Source organism: Aedes albopictus, chromosome 1 (genome assembly GCF_035046485.1).
Source record: "Aedes albopictus strain Foshan chromosome 1, AalbF5, whole genome shotgun sequence".
Lineage (NCBI taxonomy): Eukaryota > Metazoa > Arthropoda > Insecta > Diptera > Culicidae > Aedes > Aedes albopictus.
In genome coordinates, this window is record NC_085136.1 from 310,171,574 (window position 1) to 310,186,463 (window position 14,890).

The 14,890-nt window shown below is 45.8% G+C and overlaps 1 protein-coding gene across 1 annotated transcript in view; it reads left to right on the plus strand.

Annotated features, from left to right (window-relative positions):
• Positions 1-5,977: 5,977 nt before the first annotated feature.
• LOC115267180 (ubiquitin carboxyl-terminal hydrolase puf) overlaps positions 5,978-14,890 on the plus strand; it is a 66,541-nt gene continuing 57,628 nt past the window's right edge. The window contains exon 1 of the mRNA XM_029874029.2: positions 5,978-6,871. Within this exon, the coding sequence (XP_029729889.2) occupies positions 6,829-6,871 (43 nt within the window). The 5' untranslated portion in view covers positions 5,978-6,828. The remainder of the gene's footprint in view (positions 6,872-14,890) is intronic.

The window sequence follows — 14,890 nt, forward strand, 5'->3', positions numbered from 1 at the left end:
GGGATTCAAGGTCGACGACGAGTGGTTGGCCAGTCTGCTGCTGATAGGGCTCCCCGAGGCGTATGAACCAATGATAATGGCTTGGATAATGGGCCTCGAGGCGTACGGAAGAAGGATCACGGCGGATGCGGTAAAGGCCAAAATACTGCAAGACGTCAAGATTTCCGCCGGTAATGGCTCAAGTAAGCAAGATGGTGCGTTTTATTCCGAGCGGAGAGGATCGAAGTTATCGTCCAACAAGGCCGGCGTGAAGTGCTACAAATGCAAGCGATTGGGACACTACGCTGCGGAATGCCCGATGAAGGACGAGAAGAAAAGGAAGCCGAAATCCGACGCGCATGCTGCTTTCACCGTTCAAGAGTCTTCCAACAAGCGCGAGGTGAGTTGGATTTTTGATTCGGGCGCCACTTCGCACATGTGCAACGGCGACGTTACCCTTGAAGATGCGAAGAAGGCACGGAAGAAGGTCCAGCAGCAAATCAGCGTGGCGAACAATTCTGTGTCATCGGTAAAGGCCGTTGACACCGTGAAGCTCGATGCGGATGTCCGTGATGGCACGTGCAAGGTTACTTTGTGCTACGTGCTGAGCATCCCTGACCTGGCGCTCAACTTGATTTCCGTGAGTAAAATTTGCAACAATGGCTACACAGTTACGTTCACGAAGGATGCATGCGAGGTGCGTTCCGCTTCCAACGAGGTGGTGGCCATTGGACGAGCACGTGATGGTCTCTACAGGTTGAGCTTGGCCGAGAAACAAGTTTCATGCGCGGCAAAGGAGGAAAACGGCATGCTTTTGTGGCACCGACGGATGGGGCATTTGAATGTGCACAGCCTGAAGACGCTTTGGTCCATAGCAACGGGTATCGATTTTGATGAAGCAGAAGTGAAGCCCTGTGTTGCGTGTTTGCAAGGTAAGCATTTTCGTCACCCCTTCAAGAAAAGTGGAAATCGCCAGGAGAAGTGTTGGAACTGGTCCATAGCGATTTGTGCGGCCCGATGGAGAATGCGTCGATCGGTGGCAGTCTTTATTTCCTAACGTTCATCGACGACAGCAGCCGCAAGATATTCGTCTATTTCCTGAAGTCGAAGAGGGAAGTACTGGAGTGTTTTCAAGACTTCAAGTCGCTGGTGGAGAACCAAACCGGCAAACGGATCAAGCGCTTACGGACCGATAATGGCACAGAATACGTGAATGGCGAGATGGAGAAGTCTCTTCGTAGGTCCGGAATCCATCATGAGGTGACGGTGCCGTACAATCCGGAACAGAATGGTCTTGCTGAGCGGGCAAACCGTACCATAGTCGAACGGGCGCGATGTCTTTTGTTCGATGCCAATCTGGAGAAACGTTTTTGGGCAGAAGCTGTTTCAACTGCTGTGTTTCTGATCAACCGATCACCGACGAAAGGTCTGCGAGTGACCCCGGAGGAGCGATTCAGCGGTGTGCGGCCAGACTTGTCTGAGCTGCGCGTTTTCGGCGCCAAAGTGATGTGCCATGTGGCGAAAGCGAAGCGATTGAAGTGGGATCCGAAATCCGAAGCTGGCGTCTTCGTTGATTTTTCCGAACGTTCGAAAGGTCTTCGAGTGTTCAACCCAAGAACAGGCAAGGTGTTCGTGTCTCGGGACGTCGTCTTCCTGAGTGAAGCTAGCGGAAATGCCATGAAGCAGTCGGAACGTGTACCTGGAATGACGATGGAATTAGTGAGTGACGAAATCGTTGAAGGTAATGAAGTTGCTGGAACACCAACAGTTTCCGGCGGTACCACCGATGAAGAGCCAGAGAACCCACTGGCGGATGACGAGTTGGAAGACGAAACGGACTACGACAGCGCAAATGACACCATCGAGACAGTTCGGATAAATTCGCCTGCGCTCCCCTCGCAACAAGAAGAGCAGCAACATGCTGTCAGGCGCAGCGTGCGGGAGCGCCGTACCCCAGGCAAGTACCTTAATTTTGATATGACCTATAGTGTACTTCCTGAAACGTTTGTTGCATACCAGGTAATCGACGAGCATGAACGAGCAACCGAGCCACAATCGGTCCGCGAGGCAATGGACGACGACGATCGTGAGCTGTGGCGTGAGGCCATGGAGGCTGAGATGCAAGCGTTGAAGACCAACAAAACGTGGAAGTTAACGGAGCTACCACCGGGAAGAAAGGCATTGAAGTGCAAGTGGATCTTCAAGCGCAAGTTCAACCCGGACGGATCTGTGGAAAGATATAAGTCAAGACTGGTCATCAAAGGTTTCTCGCAAGTTAAGGGTGTCGATTTCAACGAGACGTATTCGCCCGTGGTGAGATACGCAAGCATCCGTTTCTTGTTGGCGTTAGCGGCGCAGCAGGGCATGCATATACACCAAAATGCGGTAACGGCATTTCTTCAGGGCGATTTGTCTGGCGAGGAAATCTATATGGAGCAGCCAGAGGGATTCGTCGACAAGAAGGATCCGAAGAAGGTGTGTCGTTTATCGAAAGCACTATAAGGCTTGAAACAAGCGAGTCGTGTCTGGAATGCCAAGTTGGACACGGAACTGAAGCGCATGGGTTTCAAGCGATCCAGTTTTGACCCTTGCGTATATTTCAAAATCGATGACTCCACAATACTGGTGATTGCCGTCTACGTGGATGACTTCCTGCTGTTTTCGACGGATGTGACGTTAATTCAAAATGTGAAGAAGCAGCTGATGACGCTGTTCCACATGAAGGACCTGGGAGAGGCCAAGCAGGTGCTCGGTATGAGAATCACCAGGAGTGACGGCGCTGTTATGTTGGATCAAGAGCGATATGTAGACGAACTACTGGAGCGATTCAAGATGACCAACTGCAACACAGTGTCGACACCGGCGGATCCACATCAGCGATTAACGAAAACTGGATCGACAACCGAGGAGCAGAAGGAGCACATGGAAAAGGTTCCGTTTCGGCAGCTGGTCGGAGGATTGCAGTTTCTGGCGCACTGTACGCGGCCGGACATAGCATACGCTGTGAATGTGGTGAGTAGCTTCAGCAGCGATCCAAGCGAGGTGCATTGGGTAGCGGCGAAAAGGATTCTCCGGTATTTGAAGGGCACGAAATCCATGAAGCTAACTTTCCGGAAGCAATCTGCGCCATCGTTCGAGGGATTCAGCGACGCAGATTGGGGTAATGACCCCGAGACCCGCCGATCCATAACAGGGTATACATTCCAATACGGTGGTGGTTCGGTAGCGTGGAGCTGTAGGCGTCAACCAACGGTGGCGTTGTCCACAACGGAGGCGGAATACATGGCTCTGTCAGGAGCAACTCAAGAGGCAGTCTGGTGGCGTGGATTCCTTGGCGAGATGTTCCAATTGGAGCTGACGATCCCCATCTTCAGCGACAATCAAAGTGCGATCTGTTTGGCGGAGAAAGAGATCGGTTATTCACCTCGTAGTAAACACATCGATCTGAGGCACCATTTCGTACGAGAGCAGCTAGAAAAGAAATCAATCTCGTTACACCATGTGAAATCGGATCTTCAGAAGGCGGACGTCCTCACCAAACCCATTCCGGGTGGTCGTTTCACGGAAGCCGTACATAATTTAGGAGTTAATCAAATTCACGGTTAAGGAGGGGATGTTATAGTATCATAGTAAGCCATGAATTTGAAATCAATAAAACATTCATTCTGTCTGTACCGTTAGTCACTATCAGACGTGTTTTCACTTACGATCCGAGTACCTTTTACATATCAACTGTACAAAATTTCAGATCGATCGAAGAAACTATATTTTAGCGCCAGCCATTTTAAATTTTTATACGTTTACAGTCATGACTCGCTGGTTGGGGGCTTAATAGTTGTGTGACTTTTTAGTTGGGGCCCCGTTAGTTGAGCTGTCAGCCAACTAAAAAGTACCTGGATGTCATAATTCAATGTCAAACTGAAAATGACAACCAATCTGTAATTCCGAGGGGCGAGCTAATGAGTTTTTGGTTTCTTTAACTTTACTGATAATCGAAAAGAATTTCTATTTCATATTTCTTCAAAAAAAAAAAGAATATGTACAATTACTTCGAAACAAATGCAAAACATCGGTAATCTTTATTTTGTCGATCATTGAAAGCGTTTTGTGCTTGTTTTTGGTCCGGGTGCCCGCATAGAAATTTACAATTTATGGTATCGTACATATTATAAGACGTTCATAAGTGGAATGATTACTATAGAAGCAATAGTAGTTTTATGATGCAATGATTAAAGATGAAAAATTACCACCATACAAAACTTTTCGAATATCATACCACTTATGATAACGATACATGCAATTATATATGAATAATTTCTAATAATACCTTTTTGTTTAGGTAGTAGTTGATACTACTTTTGTGGCTTGTTCCTAGGATTTTTTTTCAATGTGAAAACAATAGTACCGCACGTAAATAAGATAATGTGCATTACTGTTTCCTCAGCAGTGACGAAATTGAGCACTTCCGAGAACTCTGAGCACAACAATACTGCAGTGTGATGACTCATTTTTTTCCTCTAATGGGGAGTTTTTCACCAAAATCTACCACTGGTTCCGTAGCCTTTTTTCGTGTCAGTAGCTAACGTTCTCTAATTTTCACAAATGCACTTGAAAGCTTACCTTCATCCGTCCTTCACTGGTTGCTTTTGCGGCTGCAGCAGAATGTTGATGCCGTCCAAATATCCCTTTTCCTATTTGAGATCTTCTTTGGTGCCGATGATTACCACTAATTTCTTTTTCGTTTTTTAACTTCTATGAGTTTCAACGTACCGCGAACACTGCTTGCGTTTGGTGTAGCGCGAAGAGTTACTAAATTAATCTCGACCACGCCAATCTCACTCGGTTCTATTCCCGACCCAAAAGATAAAAAACGCCGCGAATATAAACAATGATTCACACAATCGTAGATACACTTGACAGTGTCCGAAAGAGCCCGCAGGGGTGTGCACTTTTTTCGGTCGGTAAAACAGATTTGCTGAAATATTTTCGTTTTGTTTTTATTATTCGCCGTATCATAAAATTTATGATAAAGTGATTATAATACGTATAATTTCGAAAAATTTTTGTTCGAGAATAATGCCATTTTTGAATGGTAACGATACTTAACAACCCATTCGGTCTATCATTAAAACTCCTAAAATGATAACTGCTATCAGCGATATGATCAATCGTATCATCGATTTATAATCCAGTTTATGATAACACGAATAATAAGAAAATCATACATTGAATTATTCATGTATAATACCGTTTTATTCGGGTGGTTTCATAAACATCTATATTTTCACTTCACCGACTAAAAATGGGTGAAAATAAAATGTTTCTCGCATTGGCCATATATGGTCTTGCAAAACGTATCCATTTTGCTCTAAATGTGAAACAAATTGAAAAATTTTCCTTTTTGCTTCCAACCTAAACATGATTTAAAAAAAACAATGCACACGCCCCTTGTGCTGCTGTCACTTCACCCAACTAGCGAATCGAATTAGGGTAGGGTAGGGTGGAGGTTGTGGCTCAACGAGCGGGTTCCGACTTAATTGAATTATTTTTCGTGTACCACAAGCTGATCTATATATATAAAAATGAGTTTGAAGTTCCTTTGAGGCAACAAAACTCATGAACGGGTGGACCGATCGGCATGACTCTTGCATGGTTCGATTCGTATTCGTGGTGGCTGTGTTTATATGTACAAAAAGTTACGAAAATCCACTAGAAAAGTAAAAAAAAATAATAAAATACTGTTTTTTCATGAGCCGGGAACAAATTCAGCGTGATCAAAAATTAAATCAATCTAGAGTGCGTTGCTGCGACCTCAACAGTTGTCAAACAACCACAGCTTGGCAAGACAAAGTTTGCCGGGACAGCTAGTGATTGATAAAATTCAATCGTCTCGACCGTCTCGATCCACCTTAACGTGAATTAAAATGTAATCGCACCAACATCCTGCCACCCCTCGTCGGCACGCGTGTGGCAACCCCAGCAACTGTCAAAACCGACGACGACCGTCTCTCGCGTATACGCGACGAAACCGAACGCGAGCACACACAAAAAGCGAATACGTCGCGAAAAGTCGCAGCCGAGTAGTGAGACGAGCCACACACAATCCCGCTGCTGTCGTCGTCGTGCGCTAAAAAGTGAAAGATTAGGGCCGAGGAGGAAAAAATTTCCATCGCGTTTTTCACCGATTTCCTGTGCTAAAAACCGACCGTCGCTGGTCGGAAAATGTTGCCCACGGTTGGCCCCGCTCGGTTCCGATTGCGGTTCGGTTGATCGTGTTCGATTCGGCCCGGAAAAGTGCCCTTCTTTTAGGGGGGTTCGTCGCGAGAAAGAACCTGAATCTGAAGTTTTTTTTCTTCATCTGCTGCTGCCACCACGGGTCGAGAGACAGAAAGAAAGAACACTGTTGGTACGGGTTTCGGTGTGTGTGCGGTGGGGAGAGGAAGAGGGCTGACTGCTAGCCAGCAGCAGCAAGCAAACCCCAGCCCAACAGTGGTGCCGAGCCGAGCGGTCTCTCGGTGGTGTGCGTGTTTGTAGTGAGAAGAGAAAGTGTGGGAGTGTGCGTGCCTTCGGCACAGCACAACAAGAAGAAAGAAGAAGGAGGAGGCGAACACTCTGCTGGCTTTTGCCTTTACCACCCCCCGCCTACTCTGTTGACAACACTGCTGCTGCTGCTCCGATTCGCGTGCGGAGTTTTGGTGGTTGTGTCCCTTTGGGGAAAATTATTTTGGCAAAGCCGGGTGCCACAGAGTGAAGGCGAACATCCGTTATTGCATTTGTTGTTTGGAGGAGGATTGCCGTCATTGAGGAGCGACGTTTGTTGCGGAACGAACCAGCGGATCCGGCGGAAAAATGTGCGATGTCTGCTCGGGGTTCCTGAATCTGCTGGGGTCATGTAAGTATTCAGGGCAGCAGCAGGGCCCTCCGAATGTTTTGATTGTGTGTACACGTAGAACGTTGCACCAGAGGGCTTTGCGTGTGTGCGTTAGCCATCTTTGAAAAATATGAGTTTTCTTCCACAATAATAATGTTGAGGGCTCAACATTTTTGTTGGCGAAATTTTGACTTGGAACTTGTGTAGACCGAAAGCATGACAGATTTGATAAATTTTCCATTTAATTTAGATGTATTCGTTAGTAATGAGGTTTGTTATTTTGCTTACATGATTTTTCATGTTTCCGGTTCGGATAATAACTGTCATGACGAAGATCTAGTGCACAAAATAAAACCCAAATCAATCCACCTAGTAGAGATGGTGGTTTTTCGAGCTTCAAAAAACATCCTAAACCATCCCAGCAGCCTTCACTCCACTATATAAACAATACAATCTGCACTGAAATACTTAGGATCTGGAGGATACGGAGGATTTGGAAATCACAGCTGATGAATTGACGGCCTACATAAAAGCATCCAAAATTATGAAGGTCCCAGGTTTCGACAACATCCTGAACTTGGAGCTCAAGTATGTGGCTTCCAGTCCTAACAACATCAGGCTCAAAATTTTAATCCCCTCGTCATGAAAGTCAGCTAAAGTCATACCCATTCGGAAGCCTGGGAAGGATCTTTCTCTTCCTAAAAGCTGCCGCCCAATCAGCCTTGTCTCAGGATTATCATCTGACTCAAGTAATCAACATTCAGGCGGAACATGTCCATATCCGCACGATGGCCTGGTGTATAAGCTGCATCGATACGATCTTCCCAGCTAATAAATGACAATGATCCGGAACTATCTGTTGGACACGACCGTATTTCATTGCATGCGGCAGTCTTTGATGCGCAAGAAGAATGTGTCAGTCAGTGATATGTACCAGGTTTCTTCTGTTCAACCTGTTCACCTCGACCATGCATCAACTGCCTGGAAAAGGATCTATGTTGTTGTTTGTCGATGATACCGCAGTCGTCCACATCGATGGTCATGCGAGCGCTTACATCGAGGCTGCAAAGAAGCCCGAGTGCCGCTGACAGATTTTTTACCAACTGAAGAAATTGTGCCGATTCGGTGACAACCCAGGTCATCCTCTTCCCCATTCTCAAACAGGGACTTGTTCCGGCTGAGGATTGTACAATCACCATTACCCTCCTGTTGCATCAGGTTGGGAACAGCTCGCTAACGTAGTGTACGGTTTGGATAAAAAACGACCCTGATGAATAAGGGCAATTAATGGTTAGGCGGTGGAGAAGTTCAATGTGGCTGATTATCTTGGCCTAACCTTGGACAGCGAGGTGTTGTTCAGAGAACACAGGTCAACCAGACGGTCTCCAAATGTATAACGTCTTTGCTATAAGCTGTTTAGCTTCAACCGAAAACCGATCTTCTCCTAGAAAACTAGGTTGCTGCCTACAATTGTATCATCCTTCTTGCCTTCTTGATCAAATATGGCTTGCCACCGTGGGAGAACTCGTTGATCCTGCAGATGTACACTACAGGCACGGTTCAAATCCAATGGCTAAAACTGAATCCACCATCCTATTCCAAACGCGAGCGGACTACTTCAGTCCGTACAGGCTCCTCCGTAAACGACACACGGTGTGGTCGTTACCGGTAGCGCACCTCTTCGGTTGTCTCATGTAAATCGTTTCCTCCATTTTACCATTCAAATACGTAGTCTTAACGTTGACAGGCTTGATAATGGATTTCCTCTGGCTGGCGACCGTCAGCAACGTCCGGAAGATCACTTGCTTTGCCACTGGAGCGAAAACTTCGTCGTAATGGATGTTCTTGGTGTTTTGTGTCCCTTGGATCCTTGGTGTTCTCCTCAAAACCGACCAGGATTGCTTACTTCGTCTGGGCGTCCCAATTCTTCCGAGTTTGCTTTGGGACATGGGCCCCCAAATCTATTTTGCTACTGCCTCCGTCCAGAATGACTTTTGACAGCTTCGCTTTGTGCTTGGACTCGTTCGACCACAGTGCGATTGATCCGTTCGGCCAACCCAGTCGATGTCTGAAGCTGAATTCCGAGCTCCTTCAAGCGCTTCTGGTAACGATTTGTTATTGAATTTCTTAGCGTTGTCGCTGCGAATGGTTTTCAGCTTGCACCCCGTTGAACAGCCTTCGGTTTCGGACTTCTGTTCAAGAAAGTAGATGGATACCCTCCGCGTCTTGTCGTCGGTGAATGACACGTAGTATCTGCTTCCACCTAGTGACGCTTCCTTTATACATACGTCCGTATAGACTAGTTCCAGGAATTCGATCGCTCGCCGACCCTTGGGGAATGGTAGACGGAACTGATTTCCTTTGGCACAATTCACACTGTTTTCCATGAGCGATTCCTTGAAATGCACTCCAGACAGAGTGACAGCGCTCTGCGGTCTTCGTGCCCCTGGATCGCACACAATCCGTTCTTCACGTTGTAGCTTCCGGTCGCGATTACCTCTTCTTCCGGGTTTGTCACGCCTTGATGGGTGAAGTTCACTTCGTGGCCGCGTCGTACAATCTTACCGAGAGCAAATGTGGGACATCGTAGGGATAAGCTTCACGTTGTTGACTATGATGGGATTTTAGCTCCTTTGTCGGTCGCCATGACCACACGATTATCGATCAATAGGTCCCGATCCTTCATGAAATGATTCGAAGCGCCCGAATCAAAAATCCAGCCGTCACACTTTCATACGTTACCAGAACTGTACAGAAGGCAGATCCTTTATACGCTCGACAATCCATGGCTATGTGCCCGCCCGTACTTACTGAATTGTTTGCACTTCGGTTGCTTTGCCTGTTCGGTTGCCCTTTCTTCAGGTACAAACTAGCGGCAAACAACATCAGATTGCGGATAATGACATACCGGATAACGGACAAGTACGACTCTTCATTGTCGACGCCCTTGATTTGAGAATAATTTTTGATTGGGCCTTGGATATAAGGGTTCGTCTTCACCTTATACACCCTTTTTTGTAATGGAGAGCTTTCCTTCCTTCTGGCAGATCGGTTAGCTCCCAGGTTTGGTTGTTCATCAACGCTCGATGCTCCTCCACCATTGCACCTTTCCAACAATCGCTGTCCTCGCACGAAATCGCTTCCTGGAACGTCTGAGGCTCGGCATCGTCATTCGCATCGCATAACTGTGGAGGTTGAGAGTACCGCCTTCAACAGCAAACTTGCCAACCAAGTAATCGCCCACTTGAAATCCAACCTCAGAAAACTGACGACTCGTCATGAACAGCTCTCGATCACATATTCTTGAGTTGTCTGGCAGATACTTCCTTCATCCCTTTCAGCGCTGATCATTCGAATCCCGATCAGTCTCCGTAACAGACCGGGTGCGTCTGCTGTGTTTATAGGTATGACGTAGGCTGTCCTAAGCTTCTTTAGCAGTTTAGCGCACCAGTCCATAGATCTTGGGATCGATACTCAAGCATATCGTGATCAAGGCATGCTCTAAAACTTCGTCGCTCACTGCCGGATGGTCGTCGTTTCTTCAATGCGCATGAAAGTCGCGAACATCCTGCACCTGTAGCGATACTGCACTGCCTATAATCGCATAACTGTCCCATATGAATAGGAAACCCAGCAAATATGGCACTGATTTGCGATCATAGGCAGTGTACTGCTGGAAATCGACCTCCGATATGGGCTTGCCTTCTTGATCCAGAACCGTCTTGATGTCTGTTTCCTATTTCGGTGTTGTCCATTCTGCAGTTCTTGGTTATTGTTTATTGTTTATTCGTGTAACAGGTGAAATCCCCACACCAATGACAATGGTTTATCTTAAAACTAACATAAAACTCTTCTAAAATTTAGCTTATTAGTTTCCCGGGACAAATTAAAATTAAATACACGATGACATTTGTTGAAAACACGGGACATACTGCGGATCGGTTCATGGAATCCATAATTAGTTCTGGTGCGGGGAAAACGGATGAATGCATTTTGGCGAAGATTCCGGTAGTGTATGTTGATATCCAGCATGCTGAGGAGCAGCGGACAATCAATATTGCCTTGTAGGAAATCCCCTATAAAACACGCTTTTGCCACGTCGCGCCTCGGCTCGAGTAGCTCCAGGCATATCAGTTTGCAGCGGCTTTCGTAGCTTGGCAAGTTTAACGGGTGCCTCCAACTGAGGTGACGAAGGGCGAAACGAAGAAATTTACGCTGGACGGCCTCAATCCGTTTAATTTCGTTCCTGTAGTACGGTGACCATACGACGGATGAGTATTCTAATACTGGACGCACAATAGAACAATACAAAGCTTTCAGGCAGTATACGTCCGTGAACTTTTTGCAGAAGCGAAACAGAAATCCCAGCTGTGACGAGGCTTTTGAAACGATGCACGCCACATGGTCTTTGAAGGTCTTTGAAGGTCAGCTGAACATCCAAGAGAATACCCAAATCCTTCACTGTAGTTTCACGCTTCAATCGGGTTTCCGCCAGGGAATAATCAAAGCACAGAGAAACAGACGTCACACTCTCATTGCTTCCCATCGATCACCTTTTTAACGGTTGATTCAAATTTTCAGAAGTAGGTCGATCTACCACTCGCGGCGCTGGTATCGTTTTTGTTCCTGTTTGACGTTTGCCCACTACCGCCATCTAGTGGCGGCCCGGCCAAACACAGTACGTTTAGCATTGGGCGATTGCGTTTTTGTGACGATGATTTTTAATGGAATTTGTTCTAAGTGTTACGTCTGTTTCTCTGTAATCAAAGTGTAATAAAGAGCGTTTACGGCCGAACGAAATTACCGAGCATTTTGACACATTTAGCGACATTCGGTTGACACGGCACCATCGAGCGAAAATTTCCAACTGTTGTTGCAGGAAAGACGCATCATGTGAGTTCCTCACTACTTACTACAGCTTCAAATCATCGGCATACGAGAGTTTCATACAAACCAATACAAGATTGACATCGTTCATGTAGAGCAGGAACAAGAATGGACCGAGGTGGCTGCCTTGAGGAACGCCGGACCAAACCGAGAAAGGCATCGAAACATGGTCCCCAATTTTAACGGACATGCTTCGTCCGGTCAAATACGATCGAAGCCAGAGGAGCAAAATATCGTTCATCCCTAGTTTATCGAGTTTAGCAATCGCAATCTGATGATTTATTTTATCAAAAGCGGCAGACAGGTCGGTGTAAATAGCGTCAACTTGCTGGCCGGCTTCAATTTGGCGAATCACAAACGAAGTAAAACATGCCAAATTAGTTGTCGTGGAGCGTTTAGGCATGAAACCGTGTTGATCCGGCGAGATGTAATGACTGTTAAAGTGTCTCGAGTAAGTGGCGAATCCTGGTCGTTTTGACAGGTCTCCTGCTCGATTGGAACTATGGGGATGACAGCAAATCGGCTGTTCCAATTTTGACGTTTCTCCTCTTTGTTATTCCAGACTCGTTAATGACTGTAGCTCGGAATTCGCTGTTGCAGAACTATCACCTCAAATAATTTAGAAATCAAACTCAGTGCAGCTATACCACGATAATTCGAAACATTCATTCTACTGCCCTTTTTGAACACAGGGAACACATATGATAGCTTCCAACATTCCGGGAACACCTTGGAGGTCAAAGACATGTTGAACACTGTTGCCAAAGGTGCTGCCAATGAATCCAAACAGCTTTTTAATACCAAAGAAGGAACTCCATCTGGGCCGCAACCCGTAGAAGATTTCAACTGCTTTCCAGCTGCAATAATCATGTCGTCGGAGATTGAAAACTGTTGCAGCGATGCTGATATTCGAGGAACATTGGCGGTGGCGTCTGCTACGTCTTGAGGACTCAAGTATTCGTTAGTAAACACGTTGTTAAATTGAGTGCGGAAAAGGTTGGCTGTATCCGTGGTAGAGTCTGCCATGATCGAGCCGTCGGTCATGGTGGAAGGCAGTTCCGATTCTTTCCTTTGGTCATTGACATGACGCCAAAATCTTTTCGGTTTCGATTTCAGGCTGTTTTGTTGACGCTCTTGATAGGCATTGTAGAGACGATCGTTGAGTTTCTTGTATTCGGTGTTCACTTCCAAATATACTGCTCTAGTAGCGTCGGTCCGATGTTTGCTATGGCTGCCTTCTTCAACCTCTTGAGACATCTTAGATCGGCATTTGACCAAGCCGGCTTGGGCGCAGCACGTTCAGATTTCGCTGGAACATACTGGTCTATGGCATACCACAGAATTCCAGAAAGCGTTGACGCAGAGAGATTGGCATCCAAATCGCGAAAAACGTCGTCCCAATCGACATGTGCCAGAAAGTCGTTGATTTTATTGAAATCAGCCTTCCTCCCTCCCCATGGATATTCGATCTTGCCGCGATGGGAGGGCTTCCCAACTAACATTTATTGTGAATGTAAATGTCAACAAAGCGTCCTTAATACGGCTTGATGCTGAGTTACTGTGTTGTACATATGGACGGAAGCTTCTATGCAAGCCCTATACCAATGAATCTGGCGAACTTAATCAGCTTGTACATGCTGTGCGATCAGCTTCTATGCCACCTAGCCATAGCTCTTTTCTCGGCTCCTATGTAACCACTAACTGAATAACATCTTGAGAAGGCGCTTATTCAGCCTTTTCGCAATTGTTAAATAATAGTTTTACGGCATCCCCAAATTAAACGATTAAATATAATTAGGTTATGGATACCGTGACGCAATACATGTGAAACTGGAATTATCACTTTTAAAATTGAATAATTAAAGTACTTGCCGCTACTTGGAATCGAACTCCCGATCTCCGTATCCACTGGTCCCGATGATGTCCTCGCTGCCACACTGCTATATATAAATAACATAGAAAATAGCCCGTTTTGTTTTACTCCAGACAAGGCTTCATAATTGTGCCACAAGAAACCTTACCCAACTTCATCTTGCTGTAAAAGCTTGTGAAACGTCAAACGCAATAATGTTTACATTGAACAAGCTGTGTGGTTGCGCCAACAGATTCTTCTTCACAGCTTCTAGCTGAAAGAGTGTTCTTTAAACGGCTACGCAACGCTGCTGTTTTGTGTTTTGGCAACATTACAAAACGTACTGTATAAAAGCAGCTGTTGTAGTGGCTGGGACTCTTACTCGATATGCACATCTTCCGGCAAATCTTCCGGCATTCAATTAAAGTGCAATAAAAGCAACCCAAATAATTTCACAGCACATACATGGATAGCTGTAAAGAATTTGTGTAGTAGCTATATATCCCGCTTAAAGTTTGTTTTGACAATAATGTTTATATCCGACAAGCCGTGTTGGTAAACCAACAGTTTCTTTATTACAGCTTCTAGCCGTAATGAAATCGCATAACGGCCTTTAAAGCGCTGCTGGTTTGGGGATTTGTCAGTATAACGAATTGTGCTGTGTAGTAGCAGCTGTTTTGTTAGTGGGGACTCCTATTCGATGTGTTCAAGTTTTCACATCTTCCGGGAAATCTCCCGGAGTTGGAATACGGTGGAGTAAAGGCAGCCCCAGTGACAAGCAATGAATTTCTGAAAACCGAGTTTGGTAGCTGTATGATGCTTGTTTTGCAGTCGTGTATTAGCTTACGATTTATATTTGACTAGCTTTCCTTTTATTCAGCGTTGACTGCTTTTACTCGATGGTTACACAACAGAAAGCAAATGACTGAAGCTTATAGCGCTGAAATGTTAGTTGGGTTACCCCAATAGCACTTCAAGTGCCAGTTTCTTCACCTCCGCTTGAACCTTAAGCGGTAAATCTGGTGTTGAGCGTAGGTGAATGAATCGGTCATAAGTGCTATTGGGAACCAAAGGAGTATCCGCTGTGAGCATATCACCATTTTCTAAGTCATACCATAGTTCAGCTCGCATAGACCCAAAAATGTAACGCAAGAGTGGGTATGGGAGGTCTCTGCGTTACTCTCACACTCACACAGTCATACTTACACCACACTCATCATTAGCTTTAGGAATCTAGAAGAGAATGGACGATACGATAACGAAATATAGACGAGTTACCTGTCAATAGAAAATTATGGATT